Raw genomic sequence first — 22,076 nt, 5'->3', positions numbered from 1 at the left:
TTCTTTCTGATAAAAAATGGAAATGGACAGACAAACTTTAGGATGGATGTCATTAAGTATTTGACGCGTGGACGTATTTTCAATGATTCCAGGTAATGCCCTTGGGGAAGGCGCTTACTTCACCTCTGATGCTGCCTATGCTTCTAGAGACCGCTATGCCCCGGCCGATGGTCAGGGCAACCGACACATGTTCCTCTGTAAAGTACTCACAGGATCATACACCCAGGGCCAACCTAAAATACGAACACCACCACAAAAGGACCCCGCTAAGCAAGAACTGTACGACAGTGTTGTAGACGATCCAGCGAATCCAAAGATCTTTGTCGTATTCAGTGATACGCAGGCATACCCTGAGTATCTTATTTCATTCCAGTAACAATGTGAACATGAGTTTAGGAACTGATTTGGTCACTTGAAAAATGGGTATTTACCGGCGTGAATCTTGTTCTTTTGAACTTGCAATAGTAATTCTGGATCAATATCATCCTTTCCTAATGTTTCGTCAGTACTCAATGAGAGTCATTTCACTATAGCGCTCTCAGCAACTAGCACTTGTAAATGATTCATTGAATGATGCACCTTGTGCTTTTCATATCTCTTACAGTAGTAAGTGTATAATTATATCAGTGTTTGTGGCTTGTATATTTTGAACTGGTAAGCACTTTCACATTTGGTAATAGTAAACACTATTTGCTTGCTTTTGAACTCCATGCGAGTTGTCTGAAAACATTCACTACATTTGGCCATAATACCCTGTGAAGAAAGATTCAAATGAGTGGTAATGCCCCAGAAAGGTTTAGAATTGTATGAAAACTAGCTCATTCAAGATGATGACATTTTGACTGTGATAAGAAAGAATATGTAGCGTCAGAAGGTAACTCGGTTTAGGGAAAGTTATGCCATTACCTATTAGCTGTACACATTATGTAAACATGTAATAGGTTAATCATAAAACAGATTGCTTAGTTACTTCTACACTTCTGAAACTTGTGCACCCTAACCCTAACCACTCACTTTTGTATGCAAATTGCGTGAGTGCCTGGATGCTACCAGCAGGGAAGGACATGCTTTCCCTTTTAGCTAACACCTGATGCCATCACTGATGTTCAGTGATCCAATCTTGCCTTCCCAGTGTTCACGTTTTATATATAGTTCTGTCTTCATGGCCCAGATATTTGCTTAATAACAGTTCATAAATAAATCATAACAAGATCTTTAATATCTACTTCCACCATAGAATGCTATTCATTTTTCGCATGTTTGTAATGTTTTATTCATGTATGGGAGGCCACAGGCCCATGTACATTTCAGCTGTATAAATACAAGAACACACAGTTGAGGCAATTACATTAAAACCAATACCTAGATTCCTCATATGAAAGCTCTACTAATTCGTTGCCAATTCCTGATTCGTAAGCAGGTGTATGTGAACCACAATCAACTTGTGATGTTATATTGACCCCGGCTTGGTATTTTTTTTTTTACAGAATTTTACAGAAGTTTTACTGGAGTCGAAACCCATGTTGCGAAGTAATAATTTCCGTATTGCATCAATATAATATATTTTTTGATTACTATGTTTGACATGGGGGAATGATGTTTAGTGAGTTTAATGTAATGGTAATATACTATAATATTCAATAAAGTTTCATTGTATAAGCTCAAGAATAAAAAGGAAAAATGACCGATCTTCTTTTCCTTTCTTCTGTTGCTCACACTACTAAGGGGCGCAACTCTGCTCAGCACCTAAGACGACTGGGTCGATCGTGCCCCTCACTGATAAAGTGTTTTGTTCGTTTGTTTGTTGTTTAACGCCACACTCAGCAATATTCCAGCTATGTGACGGCAGTATTAAAATACCTCAAATACGAACACCACCACATAAGGACCCTGCTAAGAGAGTCATTTCAATATTGTGTATGTCTTAATTTTAGCGCTAGCCTCTCTCAGCAACTAGCACTGGTAAATGATTCATTGAATGATGCAACTTGTGCTTTTCATATCTCTTACAGTAGTAAGTGTATAATTATATCAGTGTTTGTGGCTTGTATATTTTGAACTGGTAAGCACTTTCACATTTGGTAATAGTAAACACTATTTGCTTGCTTTTGAACTCCATGCGAGTTGTCTGAAAACATTCACTACATTTGGCCATAATACCCTGCGAAGAAAGATTCAAATGAGTGGTAATGCACCAGAAAGGTTTAGAATTATATGAAAACTAGCTCATTCAAGATGATGACATTTTGACTGTGATAAGAAAGAATATGTAGCGTCAGAAGGTAACTTGGTTTAGGGAAAGTTATGCCATTACCTATTAGCTGTCCATATCATGTAAACATTAATAGGTTAATCATTAAACAGATTGCTTAGTTACTTCTACACTTCTGAAGCTTGTACACCCTAACCCTAACCCCTCACTTTTGTATGCAAATTGTGTGAGTGCCTGGATGCTACCAGCAGGGAAGGACATGCTTTCCCTTTCAGCGAACACCTGCTGCCATCACTGATGTTCAGTGATCCAATCTTGCCTTCCCAGTGTTCACGTTATATATATAGTTCTGTCTTCATGGCCCAGATATTTGCTTAATAACAGTTCGTAAATAAATCATAACAAGATCTTTAATATCTACTTCCACCATAGAATGCTATTCATTTTTCGGATGTTTGTAATGTTTTATTCATGTATGGGAGGCCACATGCCCATGTATATTTCAGCTGTTTTAATACAAGAACACACAGTTGAGGCAATTACATTAAAACCAGTACCTAGGTTCCTCATATGAAAGCTCTTCTAATTCATTGCCAATTCCTAAATTCATAAGCATGTGCATATGAACCACTATCAACTTGTGATGACACTAGGTGTTCGCGAAATGGTGAACAAGAGTTGGTATTTTAACCATCCATGGGCAGATGATTACATATACGAGATGGTTTCTCATTCCATTGTAAAGAAAAGCATTGTAGGAATGACGGTATGACAGTCTCTAATGACTTTACAGAATTTTACAGAAGTTTTACTGGAGTCGAAACCCATGTTGTGAAGTAAGACTTCCCGTGTTGCATCAATATAATATATATTTTTTATTGCTGTGTTTGACATGAGGATGATGTTTAGTGAGTTTAATGTGATGGTGATATACTATAATATTCAATAAAGCTCTGTTACATAAGCACAAGAATAAAAAGGAAAAATGACCGATCTTCTTTTTTATCTGTTGTTCTATTGCTCACACTACTAAGGGGCGCAACTCTGCTCAGCACCTAAGACGACTGGGTCGATCGTGCCCCTCACGGATAAAGTGTTTTGTTCGTTTGTTTGTTGTTTAACGCCGCACTCAGCAATAATCCAGCTATATGACGGCAGTATTAAAATAATCAACTATGGACCAGACAATCCAGTGATCGTTATAATGAGCTTCGATCCATGCAACTGGGTTGTTTGGTTGGTTGGTTGTTGTTTAACGCCGCACTCAGCAATATTCCAGCTATATGACGGCGGTCTGCAAATAATCGAGTCTGGACCAGACAACCCAGTGATTGACAACATGTGCATCGATCCACGCAATTGGCATCGATGACATGTATCAAACAAGTCAGCGAGCCTGACCATCCGATCCCGTTAGTCGCCTTTAACGACAAGCATAGTCGCATTTTATGGCAAGCATGGGTTGCTGAAGACCTATTCTTATCGTCATAGCTGGAATATTGCTGAGTGGGCGTAAAATACCAACAAACCAACCAACTAATCCGGATCTTCACGGATAAAGACGGTATAGGGAATCTAATATAAAAACGATTTACTACGTATCTGGAAGGTGCTTTTTATATTTCACTTGTGAGGTGCATTTTAATATTATGAAAATATAAGACTCTGGGTCCGACCCACAACAGACGCAAACCTTAGGTCGCTCACTGAGTTGCGGTCACTCTAGGGGAAGTGTATAGGGGAATTACGTGCACATCCTTCACACCCTTCACATGTCACATCCTTTGTAAATAGCCATAAGGGAATACATTATTCTGGGGTGGCTGGCTGATATTTGTAAGCGATTGTTTTCAAGAATACTTTAACACAACCGACATCCCCTCCATAAAATATTTGTAAGTAATCTGTCCAATATCTTCTCATGGGATGAAATATACACCTGCTCCTATTACCACTGTACACATGATGGTCTTGTAGTAAATATGATTTCTGGGGCGTGTTGCAAAGAGATTACAGTTGCTGCCGTTACTGAATACTACACATGTTGTTCACTCTTACCACTTTCGTGAAACATACAAGAGATGTCAAATCATAGGTTTTAATCAGGCGAATTGGAAATCGAACCCTGGCACCTTAAGGGACGCAACGCTGGGTCCCCCATGCCGCGTCATTGTGATAGGACGACTACACTAACCAGAGAATAGGAACAAATGCATTAACATGGAATATGATAGCAAAAGGATTGCGTTTATCGAGTACAGTTATAAAAATAAACGAGAATGAATACACGTTAGATACGGGTTAGAATTGGTCTCAGCAGCCCATGCTAGCCGTTAGAAGCAACTAACAGGATAGGGTGGTCAGCCTTCCTAACTCGGTTGGTACATGTCATCGTATCCAAATTTAGTAGATCGATGCTCATGATATCAATCACTGGATTTTCTGTTCCAGCCTCGGCTTTTCACAGGCCGCGATCATATAGTTTTGCGTTAAATAAAAACAAAACCCACATATTTTTCAGAAGACCGTGCAGATCTAATATATTTTATGTGCGCTTATCTGAATAGAAAGCCCAGATCAAGATTTGCTTGGAAAAAAACTTCAAACACGAAAAAAGGAGACCAGTCAGTGAAAAGGTATTGAAAAACTGGAGTATCATGATTCAGTGAACTTGACTCCTATGTTGCACCCTAAAGAGTTTCAGCATTTGACTGGAGACAGGTTATACCTGTTTGTTGCTGACCTATGACTTCTAACCTTTCAACCTTCACAAATAACAACATCTGGAAAATATGGTTTTGTTCACGTAGAGTCGGATCACCTATCAGATAAATGGAGTTAACTGCTGAAATATATTGTGAAATGTACATTTGTTTCCTTTGGTTTATATAGTATTCACGACATACATGAAAGATCATTGAATGTATGAATGCTTATCTAGGACATGCGCAGAAAGGCTCAGTGAAATTTGTCTCGTGCGTTACTCGCGTTACTGGTGTTACTGGCGTTGTTGGTGTTGTTGGTGTTTCTTGCGCGATTATTTCGCTGTATTGACAATTGTGGTTTCTTCTTGGATTAAGTGTTTCTGGTAAGTCATGCATTAACATACATACTGCCTCTGCTGGCCACTTGCAGTAGTAGTTTGGACGACAGTCCGTTTATAGTGAAAGTAGAACCAGGAAGTACACCCGACAATGGCATGATAACAGGCAGACGCAAAACGTGAATGCAGTGGATGTGTTGTGTGTTTTTCCTTCTGTAATTGTGTGTCGATATGTCTAGGCCTTCATTTTTACTTGATTAGGGGTCGCCCGACCCTAAAAAATGGAAGGGTTTTGTATGTGGCGGACAGTGAAAATAGATATTAAAAATAATATCTAAACAATTGACACTATTTCCACTTCTCGACCCAATAAAATCTAAAAGCCCCTGTATAATCTATTTTGACCTATTGACCACATTTTCAGTAATAAAATCCAGAAACCAATATATATATATATACACACACACACACACACACACACACACACACACATATATATATATAGAATTCACAGATTAAGTGAAATAAATAACCATTTGACAGTGATGTGTGTTTCCTCACATACCTTTCACTTGTTATGCAATCGGTGTGTTCTCTCTTGATTGTTGTTGTATCTCATCATTGAAAGGTTGATTGTCTAATATTCTCGCTGATGCTTTTCTGACCGAATATGCATTTATCAAGATAAGATAAGGAGACCCATTGTTGTTGTTAGCACAAGACACGTGTATGGATATTGATGTATCATTCAATCATTGTACACTGTAAATGTCACCTTTGTGTGAAATTGATCGGTCATTATTTAAAAGGCTGAAACTGGCTTTTTCCCTCTTCATACTATGCAATGCCACATACCCAGACATATACATACAACATAATACCAATATTTACAATGGCCCGGTCGCAGTGTCGACACACGGCAGTTTATTAACATACATGTTAAATACTCTAACTCCTCTCATCAACATATATACACTTCCATAATACATCATTATATACGGAACTGTTGCCCGACACGTAAACCAGAAATCAAAAACAACATTTAAGAGAAAATTGCTCTGGACCGTGATCTCCCAACGAAGTCAACCGTCCCTTTTCTGGGGAGCTTACAGAATATCTATTTGATGTGTATAAACCTTATGAGGTATACAGTGTTATGACTTAAAATGAGCATGTTAGCAAGGTATACTGACTTCCGCCAATTACATAATGGAATATACATTCATTACACTCGTATTATAAAGGCTCGCCAGCCTACTCCATCACCGATTATACATTTAGGCCATAATTCTTGCACGTATTATAATAACTCGTCAGCCCTATCCATAACGGAGTATACATTTACATCATTTATTCCATGAGCGTATTATGACGGCTCGACAGCCTAACTTCCAAAACTGATTGGATTACAAAAAACTTTTTTACGTATTCTTACGACTCGAAAGCCAACTTAAACACAAAATTGGGTGTCTAGGTACATATATAAGCCAACCCGACAGGGGCGTCACTGCTCAATGAAAATTCCCACACTTCACATCTTCCCCGATCGCACAGTCCTTCTCGTCAGAATTGAAATTCTGCAAACAGAAACATACATAAATATTTTGTTCAATCATACATATAAACAATGGATTACAAAAACGTTTGTTCAGTGTTACTGCCGTGCTGAGAAGCGCGAGAGACGAGCTGCTTACTTACTTACTTACATTGGAGATTTTACGTGCGCTTTCCGACTGCGTATTTCGCACACGGACGAGCTGCTTTCCACGCCCCTTATTTATACCCGTAACATACCCAGGCTAATTACCTCCCTTAGCCATTGCATACCGCTAAGGAGAAAGCAGTTTCTCTCTTATTCATAATGCACTCAACCGAGAGAAACATCATTTTTCCTCTCCATACTATGCAATGCCACATGCCCAGACATATATACATACAACATAACACCAATATTTACAATGGCCCGGTCGTAGTGTCGACACGGGCAGAATCTCAAAGAAAGTCTATAGCCCTAGAGACAGGGAAACAGACAATCGTCTCTGAAGTTGATCTTTTATGTAACCGTCCTTGGCATTTTCACTTCTCCAGCGTCCGTGTCTTTTAAACATTCGATCTGGTACGCCATTGTTTGCCGCTGCTGACGCCCCACCACGACAGCAAGCTATGAAGTCCATAACTTTTGATGTTGCACACAAATGGCGTAAAAACATCTATAAACAATTCTCTAAAGATATATTCATCAGAATGAGTCAATATTCCGGATAAGGCAAAGTATTTTTCCAATCTTGTAACGGGACATAATTTTGAATTTGTCCTACCAATGACAAGCCATGAACCATCTCTGTATATGTCCGTTTTAAATTGTTCAATAAATAACATTATATGACTCTCATAAAAGACAATGTCAGATCGTCTAATGTGTAATAGTTCTGCAGATCTCAGGAATCCTGAATATGCTGCAAGGCACATACACATAATCCTTCAATTACAAAGTGTAGGATTAAGCAGTTTTACATCAACTAATTTCTCTAATAATTCCACGGTAATCGGCTCCTTTTTATTAACACACTTGGCCAATCTTCTTTTTGCCGCTTCTAAAACATTTTTGACTAAACCATTCTCAGTCGGACTTTGCAATCCTACTTTCACATGAGCATGGCGAATACTATAGAACGCAGTTAGCACAAGGACAAACGATTCACTCCGCTGAACAACAGACAGCAAATATAATGCGCAGTGCAAAAGTGAAATCGGTAATTAAACAAGAATGTGCCCACCGTTTCCTCGCATCAAAACCATATCTGTATTTCCTAGCAGTGGAATCTGTTCTACAATTCGTCAGCAGATCAGGCAAACCTGCTGCCAACCCCCTCACACCAGTTGGTAACGCCTTAAACTCCTCTCCATAAGCGCAACTTATCACATCCGTAAACAGAAAATGCACATTCAACATATGCTGAAATCAACACGCAGAGCTAGCATATTAAACAGCAAATCTTGTTCTCCAAACAATCCACCTCCAATCCAAGATGCTACATAAGCTTGTTCAGATTACATGCAAATACACGTGTTCTATCACCGGTGGAATAAACGAAGAATTGCGAGTGATAAGCGGCCAAATGCATGCGGAATGCCATTCGGGCACAACAATGGTGCCTTTAGCACAACACTCAGACATATGTCTTAAGGTTCTTGGTACCATACCAATAGGGGGGACAACCCAATTTACCACACCCTTCCAGCTGACTGTGAAACAGTCCACAGCCGCACATCCCGGGTTATAATACTTGGAATTAAAACATGGCAAATTAGCATTGTACCAAGATGCAAATCTATCTACATCGTGAGGACCCCATCTGGCATCTATATGCTTAAATATGTGATTCGAAATGGACCAATCATCGAAATCAACAATTTTACTCCACATATCTGCGGTCTCATTCTCTGAACGCGGGATCCAATGCATATTCAGATTAACTTTTTGACTTGAACACAACTCAAAAAGGTCCATAACTATGCTTTGTAATTTCGGTTTCATACTACCCTTATCCTCTATGGTAACCACATTTTGATTGTCAGTACACCACAATATTCTACGATGTCTCAGTTGTGAGATAAAACTTTGCAGAACGAAAAAAACGGCCTTGAGTTCTCTCCATGTAGAACTATTTTTAGCCTCCTCCTCTGACCACTGACCATGGGAATAAGCAGCATCCATTTCAACACAATACCCTCCATATCCGGTATCACTGGTGTCACTGTACACAACTGGACTCACAACTGACTGTTCTCGACAAACGAGCAATGTTTTCTCTCCAATACAGTAACTGTTCAATGCTGTGTGAAGACAGTATAACGTTGCTGTTCCACGATGAAGATGTCAAAACATCAATGCTGAGAAACTTAGTCATTGATTGTACAACATTTCCCATAACTAGTTTAATTGCTATGATTTGTTCGATAATCGCAGCAAACCGCCGCACTGGTTGATAAGAGCGCCTATTCACTTAAATAAATGTAATCGTTTCAATCGCCTTATCCAACTTCCTCTGAAGAACAGATAAACCATAGTGACTTTTCGCATTTGGGTACAAATCCAGACTTGATCAAGTCTTCTTTTATAGCCTCGCCAGACGAACGTGTAATAAGTTCCGATTGAGCTGATAAAATACCGTCATCTGAAAAGGTGACCACTTTCTTCCCTTCAGAACGCCATTTCTTGACTAACTGGGGTGTGATCTTAGTAAACACATAAGGTGCTGAAGTTAACCCGAAAGGTAAGACTACAAACTTGAAATATTGCTTAACACCCGAAGCATTTTTCCATGAAAAACCAAGGAATTCAGTATGGCCTTCAAACATGTCTATATGATGATATGCTGAATGTATATCAAATTTTATCAACCAATCGTTGGCATTAATATATTCAAGTGCAGTTTTCCAATCTTCATATTTGATTGACTTTTTGCTAACGTAATTGTTAACTCTGGACAGATCTAAAATCAAACGCTTTTCCCCCGACGACTGTATAGACACAGAAAGAGGGTTAACGATGTACGTTGGAGACTCACATTCAATAATTATTTGTTTCTTATGCAATTCTAAAAAAGCTTGGTTAACAAACTCTGCATGTCTCAACGCCGACCAGTTATTTCTTAACTCCATCTTTGGAGGCCTGGAAATAAAAGGAATTGTATATTCATTGTCTATGATATCAATTATGAATTGTACCAGAATTGAATGCTAGACTTTAACCGACCCTTCACTATAATTTCTGCTGTTCCCTGTTCATATTCATAATAATCATTAGTAAGGGCAATGTCATAATCATCAAGCATATTGTTTTCCAAATGTACATTATCAAAACTACATTTAACTGACAAGTCTGTGTCCTGCCTGGGGCGGTCGGGTAGGCTCGTGGTTAATGCGTTCGCTCGTCACGCCGAAGACCCGGGGTCGATTCCCGACATGGGTACAATGTGTGAAGCCCATTTCTGGTGTCCCCCGCCGTGATATTGCTGGAATATTGCTAAAAGCGGCGTAAAACCAAACTCACTCACTCACTCACTCACTGTATCCTGCCTAAGAGGCACTGGTTGCTGTGGCGTTGACAACCGTGGCGTTGACACCTGTTGTGGCCCTGGTTGTGTAGGGACATTCCCGGATGTAGTGGGTGAACTCGCCGCAAAAATGGCACGATCCATGTCGTGGACCTTTGACCCGAAAGCTGATAGAATGCATGATAGAAATGCTATGCACAGGAGTAGAAGCGGGTAGAGCACATTGTACGTGCTGTGCTTAGATCGACCCGGGAGAAGCACGAGATCCATAAGGGTTCTTGCGATTTTGTTTCAATTTAAGTTTTCTGCAGCTTTTGATTCTGCTTTCTCAATTTTCTTGTCATCATCAGAATCATCTGTTAACTCATTGGAAACATAATGTCCGACGAATCTGCAATTTTTATCAGCTTATATCTTTTCTCTAATTTTCCGATAGCTTCTTCCACACACCTTGACATATCATCATAATTCCCATTCTGAATGGTTTGTCTGGTATTAAGTAAGTCTTCTAAAACTTCCGAATTAACATTAAACTGAATTCGATTTCCTTCCCTTGACCAAGAATATTCTGTTTCAGTCGTAAACCTTTTCAAACCTTTGGCTTGCTGAATAAATTCTTCTCTTAGGTGAGAAATTTGATGGATCGTCTGTTGATGGATCGTCTTGAGACATAATAGAACTTGATACTTATGTTCAGTGTTACTGCCATGCAGACAAGTGAGAGAGACGAGCTGCTTTCCAGGCTACCCAGGCTAATTACATCCCTTAGCCATTACATACCGCTAAGGAGAAAGCAGTTTCTCTCTTATTCATAATGCACTCAACCGAGAGAAACATCATTTCTCTTTCTTCCACGTTAAAGTTTGCACTTATGACATTGTTGAATACACAAATATGGCTAAAATGAGTTAAAACCTCGAAATCAACATGTTTGGCACATTTTCCCCCGTGCATTTATCGTTGTCAAAAGAGCATATCTGATAACTTTCATAACTATTTCTGAAGGTTTTGCTCAGTTCTTAATATTTACTATTTGCGAAATAAGGATGTCATAAGTTGTTTTTTAACTCACGTGTACTTGCAGATCCAGCATGTCTGAACCTCCAGAAAAGGTGGACGTCAGTTCTCTGAAGGACACATTCCTGGAATGTCCTGTGTGTGTGGAACATTTCAACCAGACAGACCGACGCCCTCGTCTTCTCCATTCTTGCCTCCATGCCTTCTGCACACAGTGTCTTCAACAACTTCTCGACAAGGAGGGCAACGGTGAAATCACATGTCCATTGTGTCGGCGTATTGAGAAGGTTTCTGGCACTGCTCAGATGATAGCCATTGATCCAGTGAGAGACCACCTCGTTGAATATTTGCACATTCAAAAGAAAAAACAGGTTTTGTGCAAAGATTGCCCAGATGGAAATAATGCTCGGTCAAGATGTTTTGGATGTGGGGAAAATCTTTGCCTCGATTGCGAAAATGCACATAGAAGAAATAGAAGCACGAGAGGCCATGAGATAAAGTTGTTGGATGAGTTACAGGCTGCATCCTGTGAATCATTGAAGGTGCGAATATTTTGTTGTAATCATCCAGATCGCTTGATTGAGTGCTTCTGTTCGACATGCGAGGCGTTATGCTGTGTGATGTGCGCCATCATTGAGCACAAGGGACATGAATTTCAGAAACTTGATGATGCAGCAGCAAACATAATTAGAGAAACTGAAGGTTCAATGGAAGACGTGCAAAGCATTTTTAAAAATTTAAGCAATGCTAAGTCAGAAAGTGAGGAGTATGTCACAATTGTACAAGAGGATAGGGAGAGGTCAATATCTGAAATTAATCAGAAATTTGATGCACTATCAAAACGTCTGAAACATCGCAAAGAAACTCTATTGAAGATCATAGAAGATGACAGTGAGAGGCTCATCGCTGCTGCCAATACAAATAGAACTGCATTTGGTGAAGGGTTGGCAGAAATTGAATCAACAATGAATTACTTCACAAATGTAAAGACAAAGGCAGACTGTGTTAATGTTCTTCAGATACAGTCTTCCTTGAGAAAGAAAATTGATCACCTAACGCATAGATATGGGGGTAAAGAAATACCGAAGAACACAGAAAGATGCCACTTTGAAGCTCAACATGAGGAAAACATTCATCAGGGGATTGATGAATTTGGTGTTGTAAGGAGAAGAGGAGCAGAAGGTTTGGAACTCTTTCATATGAAAAATATAGAGAATAATAGATCAATCATAGTGTTCAAGATCAATAAACTTCAAGTACATGGAAAGAAAGTAATATGTACATGGATAGAGTTTTTATAATAATGCTGAATAAGAGTATAAAGAAATAAGTATTCATTGAGACATTGTGTTCGTTTTTCAACATACAAAAGACAAATCAGTAAAACTTTGCATTATTGAATAACCAGTGAGCCGGTTTTTAGAGAACATGTCTTTTAAGGTCTGTGTCAAAGGATGTATAACATGAACTGCTGTTTCATTCAGGCTAGTCGTATCCACATGTCTGAATCAGCTTTCTAACCTTCACAAACAAAAAGCTGGGATAGAAAAACACGAGTACAATACATGTAACTGTTCTGCTGCTAATCCCCCAGATATATATAAATTTTGGGGGACTTGCTATGCTGACCTTGCTTTACCTGACAATTGTGAACAATTTGATGAACATTTTAAGCTTGTTTCTGAATCTAAAATTGCTGATTTAAAACTTAGTCTTGACTAAAACTTGCAAGAGATCCACTAGCAGAAAAAAAATGGTAAGGGAAAATAGGCAAAAGGTGATATGCAACTAGAACAATTCAGCAGCGTTTTCAAAATAGTTAAGACGTATTTCAAATACATGGCAATATTTCTTGTAATCTTAAACAACCCAGAAAATATTACTTTAGAGATAAAAAAAAATGAAACTGACAAACCTGTGCATGATGAGTAAGGTTGAAGAGCTTATATTAGAATCTTTTGTAACAGTTGAAGAAACATATAACGCTATTACACGTATAAAAATGGAAAATCACCCGGTATCGATAATGTGCTCATTGAAATGATTCAGTCTTCGTATCCAATTATAATGCCCTTACTTTGATTGTTCAACAAGATATTTAATAGTGGATGTTTCCAGGACTTGTGGACTGAGGCTATTATTCTTGCATTGCATAAAAAGGGCGATATAAATAATCCTAAAGGTTATGTCTACTAGGTTCGCTAGGAAATAATGTACATGTATAAAAATTGGCAGACAAAATGGACAGGTCTTATAAGTAGACTTTCAGAAAATCCTGCAGGTTTTCGCCATGGTTATTCGAGTATGGATTTTATTTTTACCCTATGTGAAATGTACATGTTAAAAGAAGAAGAAATTGTTTGTTGCTTTTCTTGATTTGGAAAAGACTTTGATTATGTCAATTGTGCAAAGCTATGGAACGCATTATCTTCCATTGGCGTAAATGGTAAAATGTGTTCAAACATGTGTTATATGTAATGCAGATTTCACAGATTATTTGATTGCCCAATTCGTTTAAGACACGGATTTTTATTAGGCCTTTGTTATTCTCTTTATATATATGAATAAGCTACATATGTATCAGCACACGGAACTGGCGGCAGTCAGTAAATAATCGAGTCTGGACCAGACAATCCAGTGATTAATATCATGAGCATCGATCAACGCAATGGGGATCGATGACATGCATCAACCAAGTCAGCGAGCCTGACCACCCGATCCCGTTAGTCACCTTTTACGACAAGCATAGTCACCTTTTACAGCAAGCATGGGTTGCCTATTCTACCTCGGAATCTTCACGGGAACTTTCCAGATGTAGTAGAAGTAATAGTGTTGTTATTTGCTGATGATGTAATTCTATTTTCTGATACTAAATGTGTTTTATATGACTATGGAAAGGGTTTTGTAGCTTTTATTTACAACGTCAGATACATATTCAAGATTCTTATGCACATAAGTTGGAAATGACCGTTGACTTGCAAAACTTAACTTTAATATGTTTAATTTTAGAAGAAGGTGAAACTTATCAGCTAAATAAATATGGTATTATAAAGGCGACGCTTTAGAGGTTTATATCTAGGATTTGTCGTCACTTGTGAGTTTAGTCAAAGTAAATATGTTGCCGATCAAGGTCAATGTGTCAAAGAGGCTGTATTTGAGTTACTTACTAAAACCAGAAAAATATGTTTACTGCCCAAGGAGTATTCTTTAAGATTAGTGATCTTCAGATTAGTCAGATTCTTTTGTACGCATCTGAAACTATGGGGATCAATAGATTTGATAGTATAGAGAAATAGCACCTGCTGGCTTACAAAACCTTCCTACAAATCTTACCACAAACACAAAATGTTATAGTTTATGGTGAATGTGGCTGATATCCAATGTATATCAACTCGCTTGTTCATACTGTTTGATATTGGTGTAAAATAGTATCAATGCTTGAAGACCGCCCCACTTCATCACACACACACCCAAAAAAACAACACCCCCCCCAAAAAAAAAAACCCCACCCACCCACCCCCCAAAAAAGAAGAAAACAAAATGTTTCATGAAAATCGGATCTCCAGAACAGTTCAAGATATAACCTTTATAAAGCAAATTTTTTTAAAAGTTTGGTAGAAGCAGAAACAAAATATCTCCATGCAATTAGCGAATTAAAGCTTCGAAATATTTTAGTGTAGTTAATAGGGGGACAATTACGATCGAGAAACATTGAAAGTAGGAGGCAAAGATCAATCAATGAATGTGATCGAGGTACAGAGGATGAATATCACTTTTACTTGTATGTGCTACTCTTCATTCGATTGGAATTAAGTATCTACTAAAGACATGCATACATTGAAAACGATAACTGACACAAACGATAAAGAACAAATAAAATCACTATACCTGTATATTTATCATGTGTATGAAAGAAGAAAGTATTTCATAAACAATGTTTAAAATCATTTATTACCCATAAGTTCATAAAAATCGTTTTTGCACTTGTGCAAATATCACTTCACGCGCATCATTGTATTGTTTGCGTTAACCGGACGGCATTGTTGACGTCATTCGAATCCTATTTTTACGTATGGATGGAATCAATGCCACAGCTGAAGATTATTGACGTCATTCGACAATTGTTGATTCTTAAGACGGCGGTGATCAGTGCACTTATCTAAAGGGGAACCCAAAAGGATTAAGAAATAATGAGTAATAAAGTAATTCTTACACTCCCATGTGTGTCATACTGATGTTACGAAACTCGAGTAAGAATGCATGTATTGCCCATGTATTGCAAAAATTGTGACACTCGTTTCGTAAATCAGTATGACACACATGGTCGTATAATAATCTCCATGTGTATTGCCACTGACATACTTGTAAATTGTTTTTTTGTATATGGGCATATGGCTTTCATACCTAATAAAGTGTTGAATGATTGAAGTATTCCCATGTAAATACGGATGCTTTAACGTATTGTCTGAATTTGGAAATCGGGGATATACTGTCATGTTTGTCGTGTTTCTCCAACATGAACCTTAATTTTGAGAATGTCATGTCAGGAGTAAATGTCAACGTCAAGGACATAGCTTTAAAAAATGTTTGTAAAATCCGGAAGGATTTCATTTGAAACAAACTTATGATTCTTATCACTTATGAAGTGATACTTATGTCGAAACTGAGAGAGAAAAAGATCGTGAGTGACCTACATATGTCAAGGTCACAATGAAGGTAATTGGTACTGAATGTTTGTCATTTACACTTAGAGACCATTTCAGGTAAATCTTTAATTATTTTGCATGTAGTAGTTAAATTATTTGAATAATAATGTATAACAAGTGATGCCAGTTTTATTACATGTTTTCGCTGTTAGAAGGGATATCATATTTGGTTTATATGCTAGAAAGCTTTATTGAATGTTTTTGAAATTCTTTCAACTGGCAATTAAGGTCAATTTCACTCTCAAGTTCATACACTCAGAATATGCATGTAGTTATTGTATTATTTGTATACATATGTATGACAAGTGGCGACAGGTCGCAGTAACATATTGATCATATGGGTAGCATATGTTATATTGTCGTTATTACATTGAATTCCACCTGTGTATGGCATATGCCCTGTATGGGTGTCATCTCAGGTACTTTTTAAAAATCCTGAGTTAAACGTTTCCCTGTCCTTTGGATAAATCATCATATTACATTTGGTAATGTGTTAGTTGCCAGGCGAGTGGCCGAGAAGGAGGAACACAAATGCAGCTCCCACACTTTGGTGTCCCTGTACGACCCTGTCGAGAGTCCTTTTAGGCTGGATACCAACACAATCGCTGTGACAGGGTTCCCGGCAACCATGACTCTAGACACTCTGGAGATGTACTTTGAAAACAAGCGTGATTCACGTGGAGGGAATATCCTTGAAGCATCGTTTTCACAGAAGAAGGATGTGTTGTACATTAAGTTTGAAAAGGAAGGAGGTATGTTTCAGGTGTTTATTTTCTGTCTGATATTGCAGTTTTGGATCAGGCCTATTTATTTTGGACGCAGTCAAGCAACTCATGATGCAATGTACAACTATCAATCTTTGTATGATGTGAACAATTTCCTAATTTTATTGCAGGAGAACGTCGTGTACAAACAGTCCTAAATAAGACATTGGGCATCACAAAGAAGCCTATTAGAAATGGGATTTGTTCAGGGAAGCAAGGATTTCTTTTGACTTACTTTTGCATGTGTTTGAGATGGGAGCCACCGGTTGGGCAGAATACGCTCACATTTTCGCGAACACATAGTATCATCACTATTTGATAGTGATTCATAAACACATGCTCACGATACAGTCGGAATCGTACAATCGACTTGCTTTGAGGAGAGATTTCTCACAAATACGTAAAGGCTTTTGTCGCTGGTATTTTAGAATCCACACATTCCCGACACATCACAGAAGTACCTTAGTTTTTTTATAATACGATTCCAAACAAGCATTCTACCACCATAACGGTGTATCTACAGCTGGAGGGGACAAACTGTAAACTGTAGAACAATGCTGTTGCTACATCCAAGCTGCACACATGGTTTCCGTCAATTGTTTGTGTTAGATTGTAGAATTCCCCATAGTACTATGAAGCTTCCTAAATACGTGGGCCGAAAATGAATATAATGTTATTCCTTCACGAATCTTATTGCACATGAAATAGTTTGATTTCTCGCGTTGAAGTCTGTTGATTAACCTTTTTTTTATTGATGCCTAATTTTACCAGAATGCGTTTCTCTTTAGAGCGACACGTGAAGATTCCGGGGTAGAATAGATCTTCAGCAACCCATACTTGCCGTAAAAAGCGACTATGCTTGTCGTAAAAGGCGACTAACGGGATCGGGTGGTCAGGCTCTCTGACTTGGTTGATACATGTCATCGATCCCAATTGCGTGGATCGAGGCTCATGATGTCAATCACTGGATTGTCTGGTCCAGACTCGATTATTTTACAGACCGCCGTCATATAGCTGGAATATTGCTGAGTGCGGCGTTAAACAACAAACAAACAAACAAACAAAAATCTCTTTAGAGCTATGTATATTAACACCTGACTTGACTTTCACTATGATGTTGATAAATATACATGGAATCTTCGACGATTAGCTGCCAAGGATGTTGTTGCAAAGACGGACCACACGTTCGAAGGTCACCCTCTGACTGTAACACTCCATCGGCCAAAGGCAGGACAAACCTCGTCTCCGAAGGCTATTGCAATCACAGGGTTTGGAGCAAAACCTGATGATGATACGCTACAGATGTACTTCGAATCCAAGAAAAAGTCTGGTGGCGGAGAGTTTGAAAAGTACCAGAGAGAAAAAGGAGTCATATACATCACATTCGAAAAAGAAGCAGGTAAGTGCCTAAAGTGGTATATAAAGTAAGATTATAAAACTATATTCTTACATCAAGACGCGTGAAGGTAAATGCAAATGTGGGCCAGAATAGATATTCCCATACTCAAATCTAACATGTTTTCATGCCATTTATTTTTTAGGAAATATATGTCTGCACTCTACAACTGACAGTTGCGGTACGTGTCGATTCTGTCGATTCAAACTTTTTGAATGATGAAAAGTCAAATTGGTAGCATCCAATTTATGCATAGCCTAATCACATTATAGAATATTGAATTAACAGCAGCTACAATTAGAAATCATATCTGCTCACAGTTATATCTGTCGCAGCTTATCAGTGCAAACACCAAATTTTACTTAAACAAAATAAACCGCCTCCGTGGTCCAGTTCCCATTCAATAATCTTGAACGTTAAACCTCATTTCACCTCACCTCACCATTTGAATATATTCGGTATCTTGAGCTCGTGAATACAAATCGTTACTACCACATATTCATCTGTGTTATTTGGTAAATACCGTTGCCCGTTAATGATGTGGTATTTGTAACTACGGAATCATTTTTACGTTATTTAAGAAAGAATAGAATTGAAGAATAATAATTTCATGCATATGTATACCTATGTGGACATTATGCCATTTTGAACATTATTTGAGTTATAGTAAAATATACACATGTATGGTCATCTTAAACCAAGAACAAAAATCATGGCAGTCTGGGGTTCGAATCCTCAAGCCAATGGATCCTTGCAAGCGGTGGTCGCAATACTTTGAAATCGGTTCTGAAACGTTGTATAATTGCATTGTTTCAGTGGCAGATCGAGTTTTGGAAAAGCGTGAACATACTGTTGGAGGCGTGACATTGACAGTTGTGAAGGCAGGGATGGAGGAACTAGATGACAAATGCGATGCAGACAATAACGACGAAGAGCCCGCGACCACTATTGAGATACGAGGCTACGACAAAGCAGCCTCTAACGAATCCATCGCATTGTACTTTGAGAACAAGCGGAAATCAGGCGGAGGACCTACAATTGATCTGAAACGAAATGACAAGAAAGGTGTCATTTATATAACGTTTGAGACAGAAGAAGGTAAGATAGATTATTTGAAATACCCTGTTATACCAGAAATTGTTTTAATAGTATCTTTAAAAGTATGGTGAACACACATGTATATATTCTCGATAAAAGAACTTTATTTGAAACCTTCAAGAGCTTGTCCCATACATCCAAAAGAAATAGATGAGAAGCTTCTGAACCTGTAAACATAACTAAGGTTTTGACTGTTCAACTTTAATGGGTGTTGTACTCACAGGCAGACCGACATTTTCTTTAAAAACATAACATGACTCATGTTTACTATTTCAAGTTGCTCAGAGGGTAGTCAGCAAAGAACACACGCAGTCTGGCAGACTGCTGCAGGTAAAGCTGGCCACACCCCAAGTTATGTACAAGGACAAGTCCTACTCACAGGGGTGCCACCCATGGAGAGTTATGAAACACTGAGCCTTTACCTTGAAGCAAAGACAGATCTTGAGGTGCAGCAGCTCCTGTATGGGGAAGAAGATGGAGATGTACTGGTTACATTCTCAGAAGATATCAAAGGTAGGATTAACTTTTATAACAAGTTTGATAAGACCATGTTAATGATAGGACTCTGCTATGAATAATATCTCTACCACTTGATCAATCTCAATCTTCGTTGCATATAGGAAAATGAAATTGTTTATTTTGGTACTATGTAGTGGAACTGATAGCATTTTTCGAATTTTGATCATGACCTGATAGTGCCCTATATTATACAAACAGTACACGTTACCATTGCATTTTTGCACACTGACCACACATATATTTGGGTACATTTGCAATAACTATGTTTAGTCCACATTCAAGACGTTTCTGACCATGATTTATATTCTGGTCAGTGCTGTGACATTATTTGTGTATGAATATGCAGAATGTCATGACGTATGAAGGAAGCACTTCATATACTTGAGGGGCAAAGGTGGTCGAGTCGTCTAAGGCGCCGTAATTTGCTGTGAAGAGTTGCATCCCTTTGGCACTCCAGAAACCACTGATTGTGGGTTCGAATCCCGGATCGCCCCGATTATGTTTCTAGATTTGTCAGCACAATACATGTGCTCGTGGGTTGTAAACGTCCAGGACCTGCATCGCTTCGTTGTTATCTCCCACCTTAAGCTGACATGCCATGATATAACTGGAATACTGTTAAAAGATCCACTAAACCAACCTAATCACTCGCTCACATACTGGACTTACGGACAATAATCTGTTATCATGGTGAATTATATGTAATATGTAGTTTTGTGCAAAAAAAGAAGAAGAAATGTTTGATTGTCCCTGCTATGGATGCATAATACACTGAAACATCATCATTATTTATTATCAAACGAAATAAATGTCAATAGAATTTGTATCAGTTATAAGGTACGTACACTTCTGTTTCAGATTTTGAGTTGATGAAAGAAAAAATGAAGGACAAACCTTTTAAACAAGGAGGAAAGGAAGTTGCCTTCAACATTGACAAGGTACCTGAGACAAGCAGTATCACAGTACCCAGAGGAGATAACAGAGGATCAACTCAGGCTGTACTTCGAGAACACCAGGCGAAGTGGTGGGGCTGATGTGGAAGATGTCATCAGTAACAGCCAAGAGAGATATGCAGTCATCAAGTTCAAGGATGCAAAAGGTTTTTGTTATAATAATGAAACTGTAATGATTGAACAACACTTTCCTGTAATCATAGGTTAATGCTTAAACAGATTATTTTAGTTACTTCTACACTTCTGAAGCTTGTACACCCTAACCCTAACCCCTCACTTTTGTATGCAAATTGCGTGAGTGCATGGATGCTACCAGCAGGGAAGGACATGCTTTCCCTTTCAGCGAACACCTGCTGCCATCACTGATGTTCTGTGATCCAATCTTGCCTTCCCAATGTTCACGTTATATATATAGTTCTGTCTTCATGGCCCATGTATTTGCTTAATAACAGTTCGTAAATAAATCATAACAAGATCTTTAATATCTACTTCCACCATAGAATGCTATTCATCTTTCGCATGTTTGTAATGTTTTATTCATGTATGGGAGGCCACATGCCCATGTATATTTCAGCTGTTTTAATACAAGAACACACAGTTGAGGCAATTACATTAAAACCAGTACCTAGGTTCCTCATATGAAAGCTCTTCTAATTCATTGCCAATTCCTAAATTCATAAGCATGTGCATATGAACCACTATCAACTTGTGATGACACTAGGTGTTCGCGAAATGGTGAGCAAGAGTTGGTATTTTAACCATCCATGGGCAGATGATTACATATACGAGATGGTTTCTCATTCCATTGTAAAGAAAAGCATTGTAGGAATGACGGTATGACAGTCTCTAATGACTTTACAGAATTTTACAGAAGTTTTACTGGAGTCGAAACCCATGTTGTGAAGTAAGACTTCCCGTGTTGCATCAATATAATATATATTTTTTATTACTGTGTTTGACATGAGGATGATGTTTAGTGAGTTTAATGTGATGGTGATATACTATAATATTCAATAAAGCTCTGTTACATAAGCACAAGAATAAAAAGGAAAAATGACCGATCTTCTTTTTTATCTGTTGTTCTATTGCTCACACTACTAAGGGGCGCAACTCTGCTCAGCACCTAAGACGACTGGGTCGATCGTGCCCCTCACGGATAAAGTGTTTTGTTCGTTTGTTTGTTGTTTAACGCCGCACTCAGCAATAATCCAGCTATATGACGGCAGTATTAAAATAATCAACTATGGACCAGACAATCCAGTGATCGTTATAATGAGCTTCGATCCATGCAATTGGGTTGTTTGGTTG

General features: G+C 38.3%; 1 protein-coding gene and 1 pseudogene across 2 annotated transcripts in view; both read left to right on the top strand.

Annotated features, from left to right (window-relative positions):
• The window catches only part of LOC139453387 (protein mono-ADP-ribosyltransferase PARP14-like), a 31,459-nt gene extending 28,354 nt beyond the window's left edge, over window positions 1–3,105 (top strand). For both annotated transcript variants that reach the window (XM_071235069.1, XM_071235068.1), the window contains exon 19: window positions 93–3,105. In XM_071235069.1, coding sequence (XP_071091170.1) covers window positions 93–376 — 284 coding nt within the window. In that variant the 3' untranslated portion in view covers window positions 377–3,105. The remainder of the gene's footprint in view (window positions 1–92) is intronic.
• Window positions 3,106–5,229: 2,124 nt separating this feature from the next.
• LOC139452407 (protein mono-ADP-ribosyltransferase PARP14-like) overlaps window positions 5,230–22,076 on the top strand; it is a 47,468-nt pseudogene continuing 30,621 nt past the window's right edge.

The sequence above is a fragment of the Haliotis cracherodii genome, unplaced genomic scaffold (assembly GCF_022045235.1).
Source record: "Haliotis cracherodii isolate W230 unplaced genomic scaffold, xgHalCrac1.p SCAF_9, whole genome shotgun sequence".
NCBI lineage: Eukaryota > Metazoa > Mollusca > Gastropoda > Lepetellida > Haliotidae > Haliotis > Haliotis cracherodii.
The sequence above is the reverse complement of the archived record's forward strand: the minus strand, read 5'-3'. Positions and strand labels throughout refer to the sequence as shown.